The following is a 22,623-nucleotide window of genomic DNA, read 5'->3' on the forward strand; positions in this document are numbered from 1 at the left end:
CTTTGTGCGAACGAAGCAGAGCGGTCGCAGTTAGCAACAGTTAGCATCGCAGTTAGCATCGGGACGAGCAGACACACTCCGAGGACCGCGGAGGAGGAGGCCGATAAATCCCAGCATACAGCTATAATAAAGTGACAGCAGCGGTGTTAACATGGTAAGGAGACACTTCAGAGTCGTAAAAACCCGGTCGGCGCCATCTTTTTTTTATTTATATAACGACAATCACAATCTAGCGCAAGAGCTAGCAAAGCTAATGCTAAACGAGCTAGCTGGCTAACTGTTTTCCTGACTCATTATTGAGCAGCTCGAAGAAGCTAAAGGCTGCCATTTTACACCAACAAACACGGGCAGTTTGGTCTTTTTCCTGAGGCAAAGACCAAGGCCGCATTTATCCGAAATATACCCCAAATACTACACGTGTGTCTAATTAAAAATATGGTCCAAATAGATATTGTATTTTGATTTTACGCTAATCCCCCCAAGCTAACGTTACTTAGCTTAGTTAGCTAACAGGCTAATCTAGCCATTGAAGCTAATGCTAGCAGTCAGTATTACGTAGCAGTGTTTGACTCCATTCGCAGCTCGAGCGTTTTTTGGATAATCTCAAACAAAATATTCCTAAAAAAAGCAGGTCAATGTACAGCCTCGTTGTGTTTAGTGGGATTATGATATATCAAAGAGTCCTAATTTATCTGAAGCTAGTTCCTCCTCGTTATTATTAAACCGGCCTTGTGTCGTAGCGTTGGGTGCTTTTTAATCATGACACACTCTTTGAATACCTGTTAAAAAACACACCTGGTCCTCTCCACATGTTAGGCCTTGGAGATGTTGGAGTGGGGGGGAAAGGAAGGAAGCAAGGAAGGACACTCATTTTTAGATAAGACTGAATGATTAGGACCCCTCTGCTGGTGGAAACTATTGTACTCTTTCTCCTTGATTTTGAAAAGGGAACACAAATACAGTTGTCATATCAGTTCTGTTCATTTTAAACCTGCATCCTATACTTTTTAGTGTGTAAACGCTGATGTGCCAATACCAGTAAAGTAAACAAGATGTGGAAGTCTCGCATGATCAAAATATTGTTCTTATCTTCTTTAGATGTTCAGCCAGTTGTTTTTAAATCATCTTTCCACAGAGATGTACTACTCAAAAGCTACCACGTTTTTGTTATGTACTACAAGTAAGATGTAAAGTCGATATTCAGTATTTTCACTCCAACATGTGTATAAATAGACATTTTGTGAAAGATCTGATTGTTTTGAGCTCCCTCACTCAAAGGAAAGAGTCATGGTATAAAACAGTTGTTTCCAGGCTTGGAGATATTTGTATTTTATTCTATTTTTGTTTCTCTTGAACAATTAGGACTCCCTCTGTTTGCTGCTGACTAGCTTTTAGTCTCGACAGTTATGATGAAACTATCCTTTATTTATAAGTGGAGAGGTTGCCTGTCTCGGTCGACAAGGTCAACTATTTATCAAATGTTTTTAATGTATTTGCAGAGCTTTTTAAATCATACATGTTGTCAATATAATTCTGATATTTTCCCAGTAGTGTTGGTTGATAAAGATGTACAATATTGGAAGAGGCTTAGTTCAAACACTGGCACAAACAAAGTGGAACTTTTCAGACAGGCCTTCTTTGTATTAGAAGATTAAAAGAAACATAAGCACTTATTATATTTCTTGGATGACTTTCAACAGAAAGACAGCCATCAGTGTAGAATCTCACGTCTTTATTGGGACTAATTGTGATTTATGTTGTTTTTGTTACCTTGAGAGAGCATCTAGTTTTTCTATGTCAGCTGCATCTTTAAGTTTTTCTCTTCATCAGATCACTACAGTTCTCTCCGGTGTTTATATTGAGCTGTGAGGCTTAATACTATATGTACAGACACATCTCATCCTCTCAGAATTAACCTGTTTTTGTCGGATGGTCTCTGTGTGTTTTTGCAGGCCACTGGGTGGGTGTTTGTTGGCACTTTACATAAGCAAAGAACACCTGTCTTATCGGTAAATATGCTACATTATCATCCTATAGCAGATGTAGACATGTTCCTTTTTTGCATACGGCCGTCTACCTGCATATCTGCTCGTTGTCTTTTCTTGACATTTTTATTAATGTTGTGGAGACATATTACTTGTGTTCAAATACCCAGTGATGTGTACACGGAGCACATGTTGCACCTGATCTGCTCTTCCTCGACGGCTCACTCACACATGCCGAGTTTAGTTAGACGGATGCCTTTCTCACGCTGGCATGCATCAGTCTGCATTAGTGTTCGGCCCTCTAGGGCAGCGCTAGTGTCAAATCGGCAATATGTAAACATGCAGAGAGAGAGAGAGAGAGAGAGAGAGAGAGAGAGAGAGAGAGAGAAAGTGAAAGTCAAGTTGGCCACGATCAAGCTGTCCTGCCTCCTCTTTTACCCATCCTAGCTCCTCTTTTACTCATCCTACCTCCTCTTTTACCTGTCCTAGCTCCTCGTTTACCTGGCCTGACCCCTCTGCTTAATATGCACACGGTGCCGTGAAGATTGTAAAGTGAAGTCTGTGCTCGGCTGCTCTTCTGAATGCTGAGCGGTGCGACAAGAAATCAAAAGCTGCTTACACTAATTAAAACGTCTTCTCGTCGCCGCCTAACCCGACCACATGATCGCACTCACGGCAGTCATCATCGTCGCCGCCGCGATTCATCTGAAGCCTCGTTGCTCCTCATGGCTCTCCCCTCGCAGGTTTTTTTTTTATTGGGTCACCAAAACTCAACTCTCTTAAATTGTGTTGCTTTTGTTATTGTTTGCAAAAGTAGGGTAGTGGGTTGTCGGGTCTAACCAAGGTAATCAGATTTACCGGGCTGAGCTTTTTTTTCCCACGAGCACCACTCTGTCTGTCTGTCTGTCTGTCTCTCTCTCTCTCTTCCCCTGTCCCTGTCTCTCTCTCTCCCTGTCTCTCTCTCTCCCTGTCTCTCTCCCCCCACCACCACTCCCTGCATCCTTCCCGTTCAGACGTGCTTTACTTCCTGGATTGTGGCAACACCTTCTCTGTTACAATAACAGTAAAGAGTTATTCATTTTAGGAGGGTAGGAACCTACCAGCTGAATCCAGGTGAGGTCATCTTGTGGCTGTGGACTGTAGATATGAGGGTAAAAACTCAATTTATTGGCCATTTAAATTCGAACGTGAAGAAAACATCTGAATTGCACGCTGGTAACAGGAAGTTTTTAATTTGTTTGTAGCTGTGTGAGGCTGACGGCCGGTTGTAAGCGACAGGATGGAGTATTCCGGTTTCCCCTCTCTGTCTCCAGTTGGTGTCTCCCACCCCTCCACGGAGTTATTTTTAATGATAGGTTTTTTTTGTTTTTTTTCAATGGCGCCAGTAATTTTTTGGTGTTGACTGTGATTGTCCAGAGGGGATAGTAGTCACATGCCCCAGTCCATCTTCCTCTCTCCCAAATACTGATTCTGGCACTTCAAATCTGCAGATATAGAGTACAATAATAGTAGTTTCCAGGGACAATGCACACCAATCAACAGTGAAACTGTAGGTGAGTCAGAGTTACCCAGAGAGGCTAGTGTTCATCTGCTGTCCCCGCCAGTGTCCTCTTCTTCCCTTATTTGAAATCTTTATAGTCATTGTTATTATTAATATTTATACAGTAACATGAGGCCATGTAGAGTCGGTGGCTCGCTGTGACAATGTAATTGATAACACTTGATAACACTCACTGACAGTGAAATAGTATTTAATGTGAAAGCAATCCTCTTCCTCAGTTCAGTGTCGATACTTATTTGAAGTCTAAAGAGGAAAGGAGACGTTGTATTTGGCTTCTTTGTCTGTCAACAGGACTTGTTGATTAAGGCCAGTTGGTTAAGGAGTAACGTGCCGACGGTGGCGCCAATACTGCAGAAGGAAGACCTGTACCAACGGGTCAGATGCATGTAGAGGAAGACCCGTACTAACGGGTCAGATGCATGTAGAGAAAGACCCGTACCAACGGGTCAGGTACATGTAGAGGAAGACCCGTACTAACGGGTCAGGTACATGTAGAGGAAGACCCGTACCAACGGGTCAGATGCATGTAGAGAAAGACCCGTACCAACGGGTCAGGTACATGTAGAGGAAGACCCGTACTAACGGGTCAGATACATGTAGAGGAAGACCCGTACCAACGGGTCAGGTACATGTAGAGGAAGACCCGTACCAACGGGTCAGGTACATGTAGAGGAAGACCCGTACTAACGGGTCAGATGCATGTAGAGGAAGACCCGTACCAACGGGTCAGGTACATGTAGAGGAAGACCCGTACTAACGGGTCAGGTACATGTAGAGGAAGACCCGTACTAACGGGTCAGATGCATGTAGAGGAAGACCCGTACTAACGGGTCAGGTACATGTAGAGGAAGACCCGTACTAACGGGTCAGATGCATGTAGAGGAAGACCCGTACCAACGGGTCAGATGCATGTAGAGGAAGACCCGTACCAACGGGTCAGATGCATGTAGAGGAAGACCCGTACCAACGGGTCAGGTGCATGTAGAGGAAGACCCGTACCAACGGGTCAGGTACATGTAGAGGACCCACATATCTAATGTCTCGTGGAGTAGGGAATCTGAAATCTGATCCCGGTGCTGAAAGGGGAACCTTTTCTTTCTTCGACCACCGGTGAATAGAGAGTCACGGGGGAGACGCCGGAAAAACATTGAACGCTCTAACTTCCTGCAGTCGGAGTGGCCACTTGGAAAAAGGTATTGTCTGCCACCCAGTTGCCATGGCAACTGCCGGAGCACCTTCAGGTAGTGATCTGATGAAGAGGAGCAGAAGGCTGAAACAGGTCTGGAGTCAGTGTGGGCCTTCATCGTTATCCAACACACACACAGCCGGCATCCATCCATCGATATCCTGCATGGGCCAATGCTTTTTGAATTTTAGGTTTGTAAATTTAACATTGTTAGGGTTATTATACATACACACACACACGCCAGGAATCCAATAACGTCACCGTCTTAATATTGTGGTAGTCGAGTTTGTTCACATTGTGATGGTCTTGGTGCATTTAAAGACAGATAACATTTAACTGGCTGGTTAGAAAGTAAAACTGGTCCAATAGTTTGAGTATTAACCAGCTTCTTTACTTTGTAGACCTATAATTACTTCCTGTGTTGTCGCTCTCTCTGTCTCTCTCTCTCTGTCCTCTCTCTCTCTCTCTCTCTCTCTCTCTCTCTCTCTCTCTCTCTGTGTCTCTCTCTCTGTGTCTCTGTCTCTCTCTCTGTCTCTCTCTCTCTCTCTCTGTGTCTCTCTCTCTCTGTGTCTCTCTCTCTCTCTCTCTCTCTCTGTGTCTCTCTCTCTCTGTGTCTCTCTCTCTCTCTATCTCTCTCTCAGTCTGTCTCTCTCTCTCTCTCTCTCTCTCTCTGTGTCTCTCTCTCTCTCTCTGTGTGTCTCTCTCTCTCTCTCTCTCTCTCTCTCTCTCTCTCTCTCTCTCTCTCTCTCTCTCTCTGTGTCTCTCTCTCTCTGTCTGTCTGTCTCTCTGTGTCTCTCTGTTGCTTATTCCTGCTGGATGGATATAAAAAGGCTTTCTGTTGCAGGATCACAGGACCTTGCTTTCTAGATGTTGCATAAACCGCTGGTTGTTATCCTGTTTTATGAATCTCGGTTTATTCATAAAGAGGTGGCAGATATCTGGGCGTGGAGAAGACGACATATTTTAGTGACTGATGAATCAGAGACTTGGTGTGCCTGGAACTTTCTGCTGTGTCATGGCTTTCCCCTTCTGCATCAGTGCTTCTCTTTACCATTTTGCCCGTAGTGCTTTGATAACTAGAAAAACGTACCGCAATGTCTGAATAGAAAGATTGTGCTGCTCTCTGAACTGGTGTTCTCGTTTTTTGGGAAATAGTTTTGCAAGAATGAATGAATGAATGAATACAGACACATTCTGATGTGTCTACAGCAAGAAAATAGACGGAACATTTGAATTATTCCTTTTTCCGCTACTGCTTCTGTTGCTAGTGGAGAGTGTGATGTTAGCCAGAACTAGCAAAATATCAGCAATGTTACGCTGGAAAATCCCACCAGTAAAACATCGACGTCTTTTAAATTGGTGAACTGGTATCTGATCAGTACTCTGTGTTGGCCGATACCCAAGTTCAGCTGTTGAAATCTGTACCAGGATGTAAAAGAAATGGTTCTCACCAACTATCTTAGTAGTCAGTTAACCATTCAAGTTATTAAGCGCACAAAAATGTACATTTTCTGTATTCTCTGTTTTGCTTCTGGGTTATTGGACTGATTGGAAAACCATTTTGTTAAATCAATTATGTCATTTTAAAGCAGATTTAATTAGTGCTAACTTTGATTATGTCCTTTTATAATAGTAAAGTGAATATATTTGGGATTTTGAACTGGTTATCAAACAAAACAAGCAATTTTAACAAGTCATCTGTGAACTTGTGATGAACATTTTTCATTATTTCCTGATATTTCACACAATACCAATTAATAAACAGATTTATTAGTGATACATAATTGCTATTTGTCCCGAATAAACAAATATTCACATGAATTAAGAAATCTGTTTTGTTTTATACCTTTTTTGCTGTGATATTGGAGTTAAATAGTGACACGTTCTGCTTTATATTTAGGTACAGGTGTGGTAGAAACTAGAGCTGAGACAATTAGTTGATTAACAAAGGAAATGCAACTGTTTTGATGGTTAATTAGTCGTTGGAGTTGCTGCCTTTCTGTCTCACGAGCAACTCGGCTGCCGTTTGATTCATTGTGCGGCGTCAACAGCGACAGGAAGTAAACAGCGCGGGTCACTCGGCTTTCCTCCGCTAACAGGCTATTGCACTCTGGGTCACGTCCCGAGTCTCCGGCCATTAATGGCGGTGAATTGCCAGAGACGGGCGGCTAAATATAGCAGCGCTGCCTACATGTACACAGCAGTTTCTACCAATACCGCCTCCTTTAGTCACTTCTTTTTAGACTGAATTTGTACAGCAAGGCCTCTAGTTTGTTTTTGTTCTTTATTGATGGATGTCAATTTAAACTTCCAGTTTAATTGCAAGCTGACAACAACAATGTCATATCTCTGTTTGCTACCTTCGTGTTTTTAAACACAATACAAGCCTTTAAATGTGTATCATTAGTTTTATCAGCAGTCTCTGTCTGTCTGTCTCTCTCTCTGTGTCTCTCTCTGTCTCTCTCTCTCTCTCTCTCTCTCTCTCTCTCTCTCTCTCTCTCTCTCTCTCTCTCTCTCTCTCTCTCTCTCTAGCTGTGTCTCTCTAGCTGTCTCTCTCCATCTCTCTGTCTTTCTCTCTCTGTCTGTCTCTCTATCTGTCTCTCTCCATCTCTCTCTGTTTCTCTCTCTGTCTCTAGCTGTCTCTGTCTCTCTCCGTCTCGCTCTGTCTCTCTCTTGAAAGATGTCGATGCTACAAACACTTGGCGTTCACTCAGCCTACCTTCTTCTCCTCAGCTCAGGGATGAAATTACAGCTTCTGGGCAATTATCTTAATGATGTGCCACTATTGACCTCGCTCATGATGTGACCTCGGGCTGGGCAATATATATATTAATACTATTTAATATTGTGCTGATATATCGACTTAGACTCTTGACATCGTGATATGGCATCAGTGATGCATTCTTCTTGTTTTAAATGCTTGATCAACAACAGTTGTTGTTTAGCAACAACAGAAAACTCTGACTCAGATGAGACTTTTACACAAGTGCTTGATTTTAAAGGTTGGTAGAATTGGCTCCTGGTACTTGGTAGACGATGGAGACCATCGGGCGCCGTCTTCACTGGACCAGTGGAGGAGACCATGGAGGCGTTGAAGTGGACTAATCTGTTATTAGCTGGGTTACGTCATGGTCTTGTCAGCACCGTGTGTACAGGGATCAGAGACACCATAACACCATATAACTGACCCGGCTCACTGGTCGTATAGTACTGTGGAAACTGAGTCTTCTCTAAGTGGGTTGTGAGTCTAGGATTTAAAATTAACCTTTGACCTCACTGGTCCTCTGTTGAGTTTTTTATTGTCGCTTTATTCTGTCTCTCTGTCTGTCTGTCTCTCGCTCTGTCTGTCTGTCTGTCTCTCTCCTGTCTGTCTGTCTCTCTCTTTCCTGTCTGTCTCTCTCTCTCTTGTCTGTCTGTCTCTCTCTCCTGTCTGTCTGTCTCTCTCTCTCCTGTCTGTCTGTCTGCCTCTATCTCTGTCTGTTTGTCTCTCTCTCTCTCTCTCTCCTGTCTGTCCGTCTGTCTCTCTCCTGTCTGTCTGTCTCTCTGTCTCTCTCTCCTGTCTGTCTCTTCCTTCCTTCCTTCCTTCCTTCCTTCCTTCCTTCCTTCCTTCCTTCCTTCGTTCCTTGGCAATAACAAATCAAAATGTTTATTTTTCTTAATTTTCCAGGTCATCTGGTGAGGAGTGCCAAAGATTTTTAGGAGGAGTGGCAGACAGACAGCGCCACCCAGGCGTGCAGAGTGGGACTGCACATCCTGTCTCACAACCCCGACGACCAGCTTCCCGAAGCGCCGCCGCTACCGCCGCCAGATGGACTGCACACTCTGAGAGCAGAGCGACCCAGGACAGAAACCCAACAGAGGAGAGGTGCCGGGTGGTGGTGGGGGGGTAGAAGAACGCCCACCGGAGCAGGAAAGGGAGGGGTATCGATCGATCGGTCAGAGGACGAGGACGATCCACGATGTCGTCGAACAGGACCCAGAACCCCCACGGACTGAAACAGATAGGCCTGGACCAGATATGGGACGACCTGCGGGCTGGCATCCAGCAGGTGTACACGCGGCAAAGCATGGCCAAGTCGCGCTACATGGAACTCTACACGTATCCTGTCACATTGGGCAAGGTTGATGCCTTTAAATGTTGCCTGGATTTTTGAGTCAACATAGTTATATAGTTACTTTATTAATTCGTCTAAACCCTATTAAACAAAACGTAACCAAAATCCTACATTTAAAAAAAAGATATTCATTAAACTTACTCTCTTCCTCAATAGCTGATCCGTCCGAGAGTTTAAGTTCAGGCATTGATTTGTCGGTAGCCACCCTCTCTGTGGGTTGTAGTGAACTTCATGGCATTCATTCTTAAACCTAAACCTGTTTCGTAGGTAATGAGTTACGACAATAAGAACACCCAGCAGGCCGGATTCCTGGAAGCAGGAAACAAACCTTTGCTCATCTAAATAATTCATCTAAAATGTTTTTTCTTTATGAAAACGGGAAGTCGAAACTCGTGGATCTTTCAGATACAGTCACCGTTCAATCGTTCAAACTCCATCAAACACGCAGCGTTTCTTTCTCTTTTTTTTTTTTCTTCTGAGGGCACATTTAGCACCTTCACTTCCTGTTATGCACCTTTCCAGCACTGCAGGATGTCATCATTTCCCTGAAGTACGAAATGCACCCGGACGTATAATCTCAGAGAGGTGTAATCTTATCCTGTCACGCAGAAAAGAAAGAACGGCACTAATTTAAAACTACAATCTGCCTTTCAGAGCTCTGTGGCCCAAGTCTGCATCACTCGTCACCAATTATTGCAAGCTTTGTTGTAGTTGTGGGGCGATGTTTTGTATGAAAGAAAGATAGTCCTTCATAGAGTGATTGACAGGTCTCTTACCAGAGACATATACGGCGTCTCTACGTCACGCCTCCTCAGTCAATATATGGTCACTTCCTGTTCTCTGGTTGCAAAAAAACAACAACATAGCGACGGCCAAAATGCCAAAGTTGAGTCTTCAAAACAGCAGTCCACAAACCCAGTGACGTCACAGCGCTACCTTCACTTCTAGTACTTTACGGTTCACGTTTTTTTTTTCATTTGATGAACGTGGGTGTCTATTCCTTAACCCTTCCCTCAGACATGTATATAACTATTGTACCAGCGTCCACCAGTCCAGCCAGGGCCGGGGCTCGGTGCCGCCAACCAAGCCCTCCAAAAAGTCCACCACTCCAGGTGGGGCTCAGTTTGTAGGCCTGGAGCTCTACAAGCGACTCAAAGAGTTCCTGAAGAACTACCTGACCAGCCTGCTCAAGGTGAGTCCGCACACGTTTGTTACTTTCGTTCTTCAGACCGTCGCAGTCTGCATTTCCACCAATAATTCTCTTCACGTCCGTTCTTTGCTTCCCCAGGATGGCGAGGATCTGATGGACGAGTGTGTGTTGAAGTTTTACACCCAGCAGTGGGAGGATTACCGTTTCTCTAGTAAGGTCCTCAACGGGATCTGCGCCTACCTCAACCGCCACTGGGTCAGACGAGAGTGTGACGAGGGACGCAAGGGAATCTACGAGATTTACTCGGTACGTCTGCTGTCTGCTGCCATCAGCTTGTGTGAAAACTGTTCGGATCTAATCAGGTTGTTTTTATTGGCGTCTGATTCTGAACGCTTCATCGCCGTGACGAGTAACAAACATGCAGCCTGAAGTCGTGACGTCTTCTGTTGTTCTTCTCTCCTCTCTCCTACGCTGCTGTTTCCTCCCAGCTGGCACTAGTGACCTGGAGGGAGTGTTTATTCCGACCCCTCAACAAACAGGTGTGTTGAGCTCCTTCTTATCCAAGTGAAGTGAGAAATAACAGCATAATAGTCGGCGCTATCTTTGTTTTTGTTCCCAATTAAGTTTATTTGCCTGACTAATACCTGTCAAAGTTATATGGAACGGAAATAATTAGCAGGAGATAAACAAGTCTGTGTGTTTCAGGTAACAAACGCTGTGCTGAAGCTGATAGAGAGAGAGAGGAACGGGGAGACCATTAACACCAGACTGATCAGCGGTGTGGTCCAGTCTTATGGTAGGTCGACACACGCGGTGAAGGATCAGAGATACAACCACCTGTTCTTCAGACACATGACAAAGTAGGAAGTCATAAAGTTACTTTAAGCTTAAGCTGTTATCTCCCACCGTTCATAAAACAGTTATTCTACCTCTCGGCACACAGGAGTTGCTGCTCTACCGCTGCCTCCATTTGTTAGTGTTTGTGTTATAGTGTGACTTTGGTGTCTGACTAGTACCTCCTACAACCTCTCATCTAAAGATCCGGACTGTCCCTTTAACCATCCCAGAGCTTAAATCTAAACACAGCCATCTTTGACCTCATGCTTTAGACTTTAGGATCTTTAGATTCTGCTTTCTCTAGCTGCGATCGTGACTATACCTCCATCAACCTTCCTCTCGACTTGTCTCTTAAGTGAAATTATTTGACACCACCAACTTAAAGCTTGAACGTAGCGCCACAGGGTTCTCGTCCTGTGGTCCGCCTCACCTTCATGCCTCCTTGTGTCTCGCCTCTCCAGTGGAGCTGGGTCTGAACGAGGAGGACGCCTACGCCAAAGGCCCCACGCTGTCCGTGTACAAAGAGTACTTCGAGTGTCAGTTCCTCACCGACACGGAACGGTTCTACACACGCGAGAGCACAGAGTTCCTGCAGCAGAACCCCGTCACCGAGTACATGAAGAAGGTGAGACGGCCTTTCTACTTCAGCCACACACAGTTCCGAATGAATGGCTTGTTGTGTCGCATTAAAACTTTGTTAAACTGCAAGTGAAGGTGATGAACTTATAATAAATATATGATTTGTGTGTTTTCAGGCGGAGGCTCGTCTGCTGGAGGAGCAGCGGCGTGTGCAGGTTTACCTCCATGAATCCACCCAGGACGAGCTGGCCAGGAAGTGTGAGCAGGTCCTCATAGAGAAACACCTGGAGATCTTCCACACGGAGTTTCAGAACCTGCTGGATGCCGACAAGAATGAAGGTAAACTTGCATTTTGTACTTTTAGTGTCACGTATTTGGAATTTAGTTTTCCAAAACCTGCCGGCGGGATTGAAAAGCATGTTTGACAATCGCCAAAACTGCACCGTTTATCAGCCGGGAGATGTAAAAACCTGCAATATCGTCAGATTGTCATCTTTCCAAAGGTCCTTTTTAACACGTCAAAGCAACCAGAGCGAAGCTTAAGTTTGTGATATATCTCCAAAAACGTTTAACATTTAATATAAAGAAGAAAAATCGTCTCAGCTCAGATAACGAGGAAGTAGTTTGGTGTTCTTGTTCCATTTTAACAGAACATCCTGTTGCTTAACGAAGGCACCGCATCGTATAAAGGACTAACCTCTCTCCTCTCTCCTCTCAGACCTGGGCCGGATGTACAACCTGGTGTCGCGGATCACAGACGGTTTGGGCGAACTGAAGAAACTTCTGGAGACTCACATCCACAACCAGGGCCTGGCCGCCATCGAGAAGTGTGGCGAGGCAGCGCTCAACGTACGGACCGCTCTCTCGCCTCTCGCTTTCTAATTCAAGCTAGTTCAGGTTCTGATCCAAACCGCCTTCAGGTCATAGTCGGTTACCGCTGAAGACGCATTAGATTAAAACATTGTGACTAAGGAAATCTCTTTTGTTGACATTTTTGTAACATCATTTTAAAAGACGATCCAAGTGCATGATATTGTTCGTTTGCTGTACTAAGAAAGTGAGAGTAGTGAAGGTCTAAAAAGGTGATTTATTGATCAGGAAAAATGCAGAGAATTCAAACAAATATGTCTTAAAAATACAAAAATCTGTGTGTTTTTATTCCAGGACCCCAAAGTGTACGTCCAGACCACCCTGGACGTCCATAAGAAGTACAACGCCTTGGTCATGTCTGCCTTCAACAACGACGCCGGCTTCGTGGCCGCGCTCGATAAGGTCAGCGATCCCTAAATCTGATCCGATAACGTCCGACCGGCCGAGGACTTCGCCGCGACTTTGTCTTACTTAACTTGGTTGTTGTGTGGTTTCACAGGCGTGCGGTCGATTCATCAACAACAACGCCGTCACCAGGATGGCTCAGTCCTCCAGCAAATCTCCAGAGCTGCTGGCCAGATACTGCGACTCTTTGCTGAAGAAGAGGTGCGGGAAGTTATGTTTATTATTGTAATTAAGTTAAATTGGATGAAAGGTTTTCAACGTAAATACAAGAAATTAGCTTCAACTCGTAGATCAACATGGACAGGAAGTCCTAAAAGTGCTCAGAATAATATAAAGTTTGAACATCTGTTTTTTGTAGTTTCACCGCTGACTGTTTATTAAAGGGACACAGATTAATTCTTAAAACACACTTGTTGTTGTTTTTCCTGCAGCTCTAAAAACCCAGAGGAGGCAGAACTGGAGGACACACTCAACCAAGTGGTGAGACACTTTGACCTGTGCGTTTGCACAAATGTACACACAACACTGTGTACATTGTTGTGTGAAATAAAAGCAGCAAATCTGTAAATGAAGCCTTCACTTGTGTATTTAGTGCAGTTTTACTTCTCGTACCTCAGTCACTGTGCAGGTAAATAGCTTTAGAATTGGGACGACGGTGTTATAATTCACCTGTAAATGCATTCATGAAAACCTTTTTATATTGAAGACAAATTAAGACTAGAACATGTGGAAAGTTGTAATTTAAAATGCACTTGTTTGTGTGTTTGTGTAGTACATGTAGTATAAAGTATGTGCAGCTTTATTTAAATAAGTGTACTTGTGTTAGGAGTACATTAAGGTGACCTTTATTTTCTCAGATGGTTGTGTTCAAATACATCGAGGACAAAGATGTTTTCCAGAAGTTCTACGCTAAGATGTTGGCCAAACGTCTCGTCCACCAGAACAGCGCCAGCGACGACGCCGAGGCCAGCATGATCTCCAAGCTCAAGGTGACGCACATTACATTACATTACATTACATTACAGTACATTACAGTACATTACAGTCATTTAGCAGACGCTTTTATCCAAAGCGACTTACAGTTCAGTATCTATCTACACACCGTAGACGCAGCTACAGGAGCAATTTTGGGGTTAAGTGTCTTGCTCAAGGACACATTGACATGAGACTAGCGGAGCTGATTGAGCCGCCGACCCTCTGATTGAAAGGCGGCCCTGCTCTCCACTTAGCCACGGTCACCCTTCACGCACGCGTTTGTCCGCACCACAGCGTCCAGAGAGATGGAGAGAGACAGCTAGAGAGACAGCTAGAGACAGAGACAGAGAGAGAGATGGAGGGAGACAGCCAGCTAGAGAGAGAGACAGTAAGGGAGAGAGAGAGAGAGAGAGAGAGACTGCTGATAAAACTAATGATACACATTTAAAGGCTTGTATTGTGCTCTCGCTGAGCCCCCCCCCCCCGTCCTCAAATATCCTCCGACTGAAGCCGTTTGTTTTGTTCTCGTGCAGCAAGCGTGCGGCTTCGAGTACACGTCCAAACTGCAGCGGATGTTCCAGGACATCGGAGTCAGTAAAGACCTGAACGAACAGTTCAAGAAGCACCTGACCAACTCTGAGCCTCTGGACCGTAAGTACACACACACACACACACACACACACACACACACACAGGTGTCTGTCTGGTGTTCTTACAAAGAGACGGAGCTGTTAAAAGCACCAGAAATCATGTTTTGTCCTTAATAAATATAATATAAATACTGTATATATGCTCAGTTTCCAGTTTATTAGGTACATGTAGCTGAAACAATCACATGTTTACCTAATAAACATGCAGCTGAGTGTATTCTAAGATGTTTCAGATGAATAAAACACTATAAATAAATAATAACATTTGGGACCACACTTGTGTTTCCTCTCCAGTGTCGTTAAAAGATCAAAGTATCTCACTGTGATTCAGAAGACGACGTTATAGTTGTGCAACGTGTGTTTTAAAAGACACAAGTGAATGCATGAGTATAAACTCTTCTTCTCACACACACACACACACACCTCTATTGGAAATGTGTATTATGCCACTGTCAGCTGTGAGATGACCTAAAATCAATAATCTGCTGACGATGACTTCCTGCCATTATGAATCCATATTTAATGTATTCAGAGTCATATTTCCTCATCGCACACGTTGAAGCTTTTACTGCTGCAGGTTTGTCTCCCACAGTGTTTTTAAAAGTATTTTAAAAAGTGGTTTGTTAGCTTGATAACCGCGACAAAAACACGTTTGTCTCTCTGGTCGACTGGTCATTAAAATGATACTTTGAATATATTTATGTAAATTAAGTGTTTTTAATTTTACCGAAACCATTTGCCCACTAGGTGGCGCTCTGAGGCTGAGAGTAGCCGATGTAGCGTCTTCATAATTTGGTCGTGAACAACAGAAGAGTCTCTTGCTGTTCTTTAATTTAACGATTCCTTCGTCGGCCCTCAAAAAAAACAACTAAAATCCCAGAACCTCGTCGTCCCTCCGGTTACATATTTCAGTCGGCGTCTTCCCGTAGAAGACGTTTCTTCTTCGTTGGTGTCGTCCGCCCCGGTCACACGATAAACCCGTCTTCCCCTCGCTCTCTGCGTTCACACACACACCGAGGCTCGGTCGGACATCACACAGACTGTGTAGCAGGAAGCTGGCAGAGTAAATAACCGATGTGGACGTTTGTCTCCTCTCATACAGCTCCTCTGGGTGATGTCCAGATAAGTGAGTGAAAGGGGGAACTTGTGAGAGAATGATTGTGTTTTCTGGGAATCACACGGCAAAAATACAGTTTACAGAGTTTTATTGTTTTAGAGTTGTTTTTTTTGTTTTTCATGTCACATGCTGCATGACGTCACAGACTACATTTATCATTTAGCAAACATTACATTAAAAATGAGGGAAAATATGCTGGACTGTGGTGTGTCAAAGCACAGAAACCCAGATGTTTGAATTGAAACTGTGTGTGTGTGTGTGTGTGTGTGTGTGTGTGTGTGTGTGTGTGTGTGTGTGTGTGTGTGTGTGTGTGTGTGTGTGTGTGTGTGTGTGTGTGTGTGTGTGTGTCTGTCTTACAGTGGACTTCAGTATCCAGGTTCTCAGCTCTGGGTCTTGGCCTTTCCAGCAGTCCTGCACCTTCGCTCTGCCTTCTGAGGTACAAACAGCTTATTGTTTCTCTCTATATAGAAATATATTCCACGACCTGAAAGCTGCACAAGTTTCCAGGAAGTTCGGCTTCATTCTGTTCCTGCTTTGGGAGAAAAACGTGTTTTTGGTGCTGTAGCTTGATTCAGACCGGTGGGAGCATGTTTTCTGACCTCACTTGAACCTTCTCCGGTGGCCCCTGAAAGCCCCCCTGAACCTCCCTTTGAGCACCGCTCTCCTGCTAACTGTCCTCTTTCTGTGCAGCTGGAGCGAAGCTACCAGCGCTTCACGGCGTTTTACGCCAGCAGACACAGCGGCAGGAAGCTCACCTGGCTCTATCACCTGTCCAAAGGAGAGCTGGTCACCAACTGCTTCAAGAACAGGTCAGTTAGATTGATTTATTAATTAATTAATTAATTAATTGAAGTGCCGGCCGCTAGACGGCGCCGTGGAGGCGTCGACGCTTCATTACAGCCTCAGATCAAACGGACTCTGGTCTGATCAGCTCATGATTGACTGGATGAGACAGTTATAGCTGCACAATCTACATTTTAATAAAATCTCTTCATGTGTCTGTGTGTGAAGTTTCATACTCAACCTGTTGTTGTTGTTGTTGTTGTTGTTGTTTACAGGTACACACTGCAGGCCTCCACCTTCCAGATGGCCATCCTGCTGCAGTACAACACAGAGGACAGTTACACCGTCCAGCAGCTGACCGACAGCACGCAGATCAAAACTGTGAGCGTTTAAACCTTCTTATGCGACGCGTTTGTTCACACAAGCTGCTCTTTCCGGCCGTTTCTATTTCTCCACTCACTGACGTTTTGTTTCATTTTCAGGACATTCTCGTTCAAGTTCTGCAGATTCTGTTAAAGTCGAAGCTTCTGGTGAGTCAAACCGTTTTCCTTTTGGGCCTTTTTTGCTTCTTTATCGTCCTATTTAGGTCACAAATAACCGCTTCATGTGTTTATGGACTGAACCTTTGTTTATTCTCAGTAACGCATGATGTAGTTTAAATAATGTTGACCCAGAACGTTTGTTGTTCAACTGGGTTCTGAATGCGTTGGAAGGAAACCGGAGGAGGTCCACAGAATAGCATGGCGTGTGTTAAAAAGACATTTCTGTTCAGATCACTCACATCAGCGTCCTCACTGATGTCTGTCTGTCCGACAGGTGATGGAGGACGAGAACGCCAACGTGGACGAGGTGGATTTCAAACCCGACACCGTCATCAAGCTGTTCCTCGGATACAAGAAGTGAGGAGCGTTTCCCAACAAAACGTCTTGACGCGTGTCCGGGGTTTTTACGGACGCGGCGCTGGAACATTTTTTTGGGGGGTTTTGTTCAAACTTTCCTTTTTTGTTTCTCCGTCGCAGTAAGAAGCTGAGGGTGAACATCAACGTCCCGATGAAGACGGAGCAGAAACAAGAGCAGGAGACGACTCACAAGAACATCGAGGAGGATCGGAAGCTCCTCATTCAGGTCACCGTTTACTCCTTAATACACCAGTTTTAATATCACTTAGGTTTATTTTACTTTAAACATCAGTCCTCATCATAACGAACACGTAGTCATTCATTCTCTGAACTTTAACCCTTTTAAATGTCTGTTTACATAATGCCACAGCTTTATGAAGAAAAAAATATTTGAATTATTTTCTCTATAGTAAATGCTAGACAGTGGTTTTTCCACATCAATGATTATCAACAATATTGATTTTGCATTAAATTTTTTGTGCGGTGTCAGATTAAAAAAAAGCTTGTTACTTCAGAGGACAAAAATGTCCACATCTTAAAACTGCTATAAAAATACTATGTATTAATATTATAAAATACTATATATTTATATTATAAAGTACTATATATTCATATTATTAAATTCTATATATTCATATTATAAAAACTATATATTTTGTATTATAAAGTACTATATATTTATATTATAAAGTACTATATATTCATAGTATTAAATTCTATATATTCATATTATAAAAACTATATATTTTGTATTATAAAGTACTATATATTTATATTATAAAGTACTATATATTCATAGTATTAAATTCTATATATTCATATTATAAAAACTATATATTTTGTATTATAAAGTACTATATATTTATATTATAAAATACTATATATATTCATATTATCTTCTACTTTCACACAGTAAAATCTTTTTACCAACTAAACATTTTGTAAATCTCAGGGAAGTGTTTTTCTTTTTTCAGTCTGGTAAATTTCACTGCCCCCTAGTGGACACCAGGAGAATAGCGTGGATTTGCCCCATTAGGGCAAAATAGTAAAATGTGTGTGTGTGTGTGTGTGTGTGTGTGTGTGTGTGCGCAGGCTGCCATAGTGAGGATCATGAAGATGAGGAAGGTCCTGAAGCACCAGCAGCTTCTGGCTGAAGTTCTGAACCAGCTGTCGTCCCGATTCAAACCCAGAGTCCCCGTCATCAAGGTAACGCGTAGTGACGGCTTGTTGTGTCGGAGACGATGAACAGCGAGACGTTATTTATGAGTCGTGGTGGAACAGTTTTAAGTTAGTGTTGTTGTTCTCATGGTTTGTGTGTTTTGTCTCCCTCTTGTGGACAGAAATGCATCGACATCCTGATAGAGAAGGAGTACCTGGAGCGAGTGGACGGTGAGAAGGACACGTACAGCTACCTGGCCTGAACGCCCGACCTCCCTCCCACCCGCCGGCTCTCCTCAGTTTTATTTGTTATCTTCATTCTTTTTTTTTTTTTTTTAATTTTATGTCTGAGTAATAAAGTGAGGATCCCTCTGAGCAGCGGACATGTTGTGAGTGTGTCGCTGATCATGTGACCGCCCTGATATGACAACCAACAGGAGGGAGTGAACTTTCTGCTCTCCCCTTCAGCGATGAAGCAACACCCCCTCCTGTCGAGACCGGGAAACCCCGTCTACACGCTCGCCTGTCCCGCCCCCATCCGTAGGACTCGAACACACACACACACACACACCCCTACACACACACACACACACACACCTACACACACTTCCTTGTTGTCATATTGTAAATAACAACCACAGACTCTAAGAGGAAAAAAAAAAAAAGACCCTACTCCCTTCTTTACATAGCGCAAACGTAATGAATTAGCCTTCAGCCAATCAGAGGAGAGCCGCATCCAAAGGTTTCTGCATGCTACTGCCTACCTGCACCACAGTGACCATGAAAAAAAAAAAAAAGATTAAAAAAGTAAATATAAAAGTCGAGTCACTGGGCAGCCGACGCAGTCCACCGTACGATGACACGACATCGACGCCGGTTCCTGTAATTTAAAAGTCTGCGACGGAGGAAGAGGAGGAGGTGGTGAGTTCACGGCCGCCATGATGCTTCTTTATCTGCTGAAGTTGTCTCAGTTTTGGTTTGAGGTCGGTGGGGTTCATGCAGGAGGCCTGTTTCATTACCGAACGGTGGACATTTGTATAGTGTGGTTCATTTTCTAAATGTGTGATAAATAAAAACAAGGAAAGATTTCTCTAAACGCTTTCTTCTCCCGAGACTCTGTTCACACCCTCACCTTCACCTCCTGACGTTCTTAACCACGGACTCTTTTTAGGGCGACAACTTGTTTTCTTCTTTGGTCCATGAAGTCGGAGAATGTTGGAAAATGTTTTCAGTGTTTCCAAAAGTCTAAATATTGTTCTTTTGTTTTAGACTCAAAAGATTAAATCTTAACATTTAGGAAGCAAAATAGTTGTTGATGAATTTAATAGTTGACACTAATTGATTTATGTCTCTTTCATGTGTTTAACTATGGGAAAATATTAGGACCTCTGAACTGAAGCTGTCATTTATAAAATTTGTGTTTTTGTCAATGGAGTCTCGTGGCTTTAAAGGGCATAAACTCTACCGACTGAAAAATATAAAAATATAGCGTAGGTATGTTGTGCTACGTGCTTGACTTGTTTTCAGTGTTTCCACAACAGAGGAGCTTATTCAAAATACTTTGGTTCGTAAATTACCAATATGAACATTACTATGATCCTGATCATGCTAATCCGCTTGGGCAGCTCTGATGGATCAGTATCAGCTAAAGGAAAATAGGGGAATGAAGAATTATATTCTTGGACAATTTGTTTTCTCTAATTTTTTCATGTATTTTCAATGACTTGAAAATTGGTTAACTGTTTTCCAGGACAATTACTAAGATATTTTATGACTTAATATGCTGTGACTTATGACAATTTTCATAATGTAAATGTATACTTTAGACTTTTTTTCTATTATAGTCTAATATGGCTTTTACATTTTTTGGAAAATATACAATAACCTTTTTTTGTTGCTTTTAACTTTTAAACTATCACATACTAAGCAATCTTTTTCATGACTTTTTTTGACATACTATACTATGATTTTTATTTTCATTTTTTGACATTTACTTTTATGACTTTTCAACATGCTATACTATGACTTATTTTCATTTTTCGACATGCTATACTATGACTTTTTTTCATTTTTCAACATACTATACTATGACTTATTTAAATTTTTCGACATGTTATACTATGACTTTTATATTCATTTTTCGACATGCTATACTATGACTGTTTTTTCATTTTTCGACATACTATACTATGACTTTTATTTAAATTTTTCGACATGTTATACTATGACTTATTTTCATTTTTCGACATGCTATACTATGACTGTTTTTAGACATCCTTCTCCACTAGTCTCATGTCAATGTGTCCTTGGGTAAGACACTTAACCCCATAATTTCTCCTGTTGCTTTGCCTACTGTGTAAAGATACTGATTTTTTACATCATATAGATATTGACTTTTTTTCGACATGCTATACTATGACTGTTTTCAGACATACTATGCCAGTCATTATCAACTAGTGACTGTGGCTAAGTGGAGAGCAGGCCCGCCTTTCAGTCAGAGGGTCGGCAGTTCGATCCCTGGCTCCTGCTCCACTAGTCTCATGTCAATGTGTCCTTGAGCAAGACACTTAACCCCAAAATTACGCTTGTTTATAGATATTGACTTTTTTTAGACATGCGTGCCTATTTTTTCCTTTTTTTGACATGCTATACTATGACTGTTTTTTTCTTTTTTTCGACATGCTATACTATGACTGTTTTTCATTTTTCGACATACTATACTATGACTTTCGAAAAACGTCATAGTATAGTATCATAAAAATATTGAAGATCAAAATGTCATCACTTCATTAGTTTATCCTTTTAGACATTTGTGTGAAATTGATATTAACTATGATTTTAATAGTTAAAATTACTCTAAATTCATTCATTAATTTTTACTACCTCCGAACACCGTGTTTAAATCGATTACTGTATTTTTGCTGCATATTAATTAACCAAAAAATACAAAACCAATAAAAGCTGAACAGTCTTAAAAGAGTTTTAAATGTTACTCCCCAAAAACTCCCTAAAGCAGTTACTACTCACTTCAGAGTCAGTGTCAGAGTCAAACCAGATGTTTTTGTTTAAATCAAAACAAAGAGTAGAAAACATCCATTTATAATATTTTAATCTGCATCACTTTGAACCACAAAATCCCTGTAAACATTACAAAAATCAGCACCTGTGTCATCGGAGGAAAGAAAGTGGTCCTTGTTTGACAAGAAGAAGAAGAAGAAGAAGAAGAAGAAGAAGAAGAAGAAAGAAGAAGAAGAGTGAAAAGTTTCATAACCTGCAGTTTAGAGTTCAACAAGCGCCGGGTAACAACGGCTTTATCAACCGAATCAACGTCTATTTTTGACATTTAAGCTTTTTTCCCCTCAACATTAATTGTTCAAACACTTTCAGAAACATGTAAATACTTCAGAGGTATTGTTTTTGTTACCCAGCCCTCAAATGTACAGACAAACAAACCTTTTGAAAGTGGCTGGTTTTAGTTAAATCAGAACTCCACAGGAGCTGATTTCACTGAGCGACATATTTAAAAATCAATGAGAGCAGCTGCTGTGGAGTTTGTTTAGTTTTTTGGGATAAATCACTGGTTCTTTAATCTTTTAAAATGCAAATCACACCCAAAATAAATGCTTCAACACTGAGGACATGTGAGCTCGTTTGAGTCATAATCTTGAACATTTATATAAAAAACAAACAAAAGGGTTCCTACACATTTCACCAGATTGTGGTCAGAAAATCGTCGGTTTCCCCATTTTTCATGCACATGAATGTCACTAAATCCCGTTTCTCCGGACTTGATTTTCCAAAAAAAAAAAAACCCTTCAGTACTTGTGTAGGAAACCCCCCCGAGAGAGAGAGAGAGAGAGAGAGAGAGAGAGAGAGAGAGAGAGAGAGAGAAGCACCAGGTTTCAGAGTCTTTCATCCGAAAAACTACAGACTATCACAGCACCATGAGACGTCCATGTCTCTGTGAAGCTTGTAATAAATCACAGGTGTAAGAGTCGAAGAAGAAGAGGCTGGTATTGCTTCACATCGGACAGAAAGACTTCTTCTGAGCACCAGAATTCACATCAGAGAAAAAGAGAAAGTCTAAAGTGTGATTGTTGGTACGTTATTAATAAAAAAAGGCTTATTCAACAAGAGGAAAAAGAACTATTCAGATTCTATTTATACTGATTGGACATCACAAGGAGGAGGCAGTGAGGGGACAGAGGATCCTCTGTGACAAAAACCATCATGCAGAAAGTTTAAAAATCAGACTGTTGAGTGTTCTGTTCAGGATTCAAGGCACAGCAGAGAGAGAGAGAGACAGTGAGGTTCAGACAGCAAAGAGAGAGAGAGAGAGACAGACAGACAGCA

General features: G+C 42.4%; 1 protein-coding gene across 1 annotated transcript; it reads left to right on the top strand.

Moving 5' to 3' along the window:
* LOC137872016 (cullin-1) lies at positions 1-19,366 on the top strand. Its single transcript, XM_068710208.1, has 22 exons — positions 1-154; positions 8,400-8,831; positions 9,865-10,039; positions 10,136-10,303; positions 10,486-10,536; positions 10,703-10,793; positions 11,296-11,459; positions 11,590-11,752; positions 12,132-12,262; positions 12,578-12,685; positions 12,783-12,889; positions 13,120-13,168; positions 13,546-13,677; positions 14,197-14,314; positions 15,790-15,866; positions 16,121-16,239; positions 16,489-16,594; positions 16,696-16,743; positions 17,030-17,112; positions 17,233-17,338; positions 18,205-18,318; positions 18,453-19,366. The coding sequence occupies exons 2-22, from the start codon at positions 8,692-8,694 to the stop codon at positions 18,531-18,533; spliced, it is 2,331 nt and encodes a 776-aa protein (XP_068566309.1). The 5' UTR covers positions 1-154; positions 8,400-8,691; the 3' UTR covers positions 18,534-19,366.
* The last annotated feature ends 3,257 nt before the right edge of the window (positions 19,367-22,623 follow it).

Source organism: Cebidichthys violaceus, unplaced genomic scaffold (genome assembly GCF_023349555.1).
Source record: "Cebidichthys violaceus isolate CVI_PGR_0920_01 unplaced genomic scaffold, fCebVio1.0.p SCAF_15, whole genome shotgun sequence".
Taxonomy (NCBI): domain Eukaryota; kingdom Metazoa; phylum Chordata; class Actinopteri; order Perciformes; family Stichaeidae; genus Cebidichthys; species Cebidichthys violaceus.

Excerpts from the sequence above, each read along its gene's own strand:
- LOC137872016 (XM_068710208.1), top strand. The coding sequence starts at position 8,692 with ATGTCGTCGAACAGGACCCAGAACCCCCACGGACTGAAACAGATAGGC. Across the intron at positions 10,537-10,702 it reads TCCGACCCCTCAACAAACAG|GTAACAAACGCTGTGCTGAA; the intron begins GTGTGTTGAGCT and ends TGTGTGTTTCAG. Across the intron at positions 14,315-15,789 it reads CAACTCTGAGCCTCTGGACC|TGGACTTCAGTATCCAGGTT; the intron begins GTAAGTACACAC and ends TCTGTCTTACAG.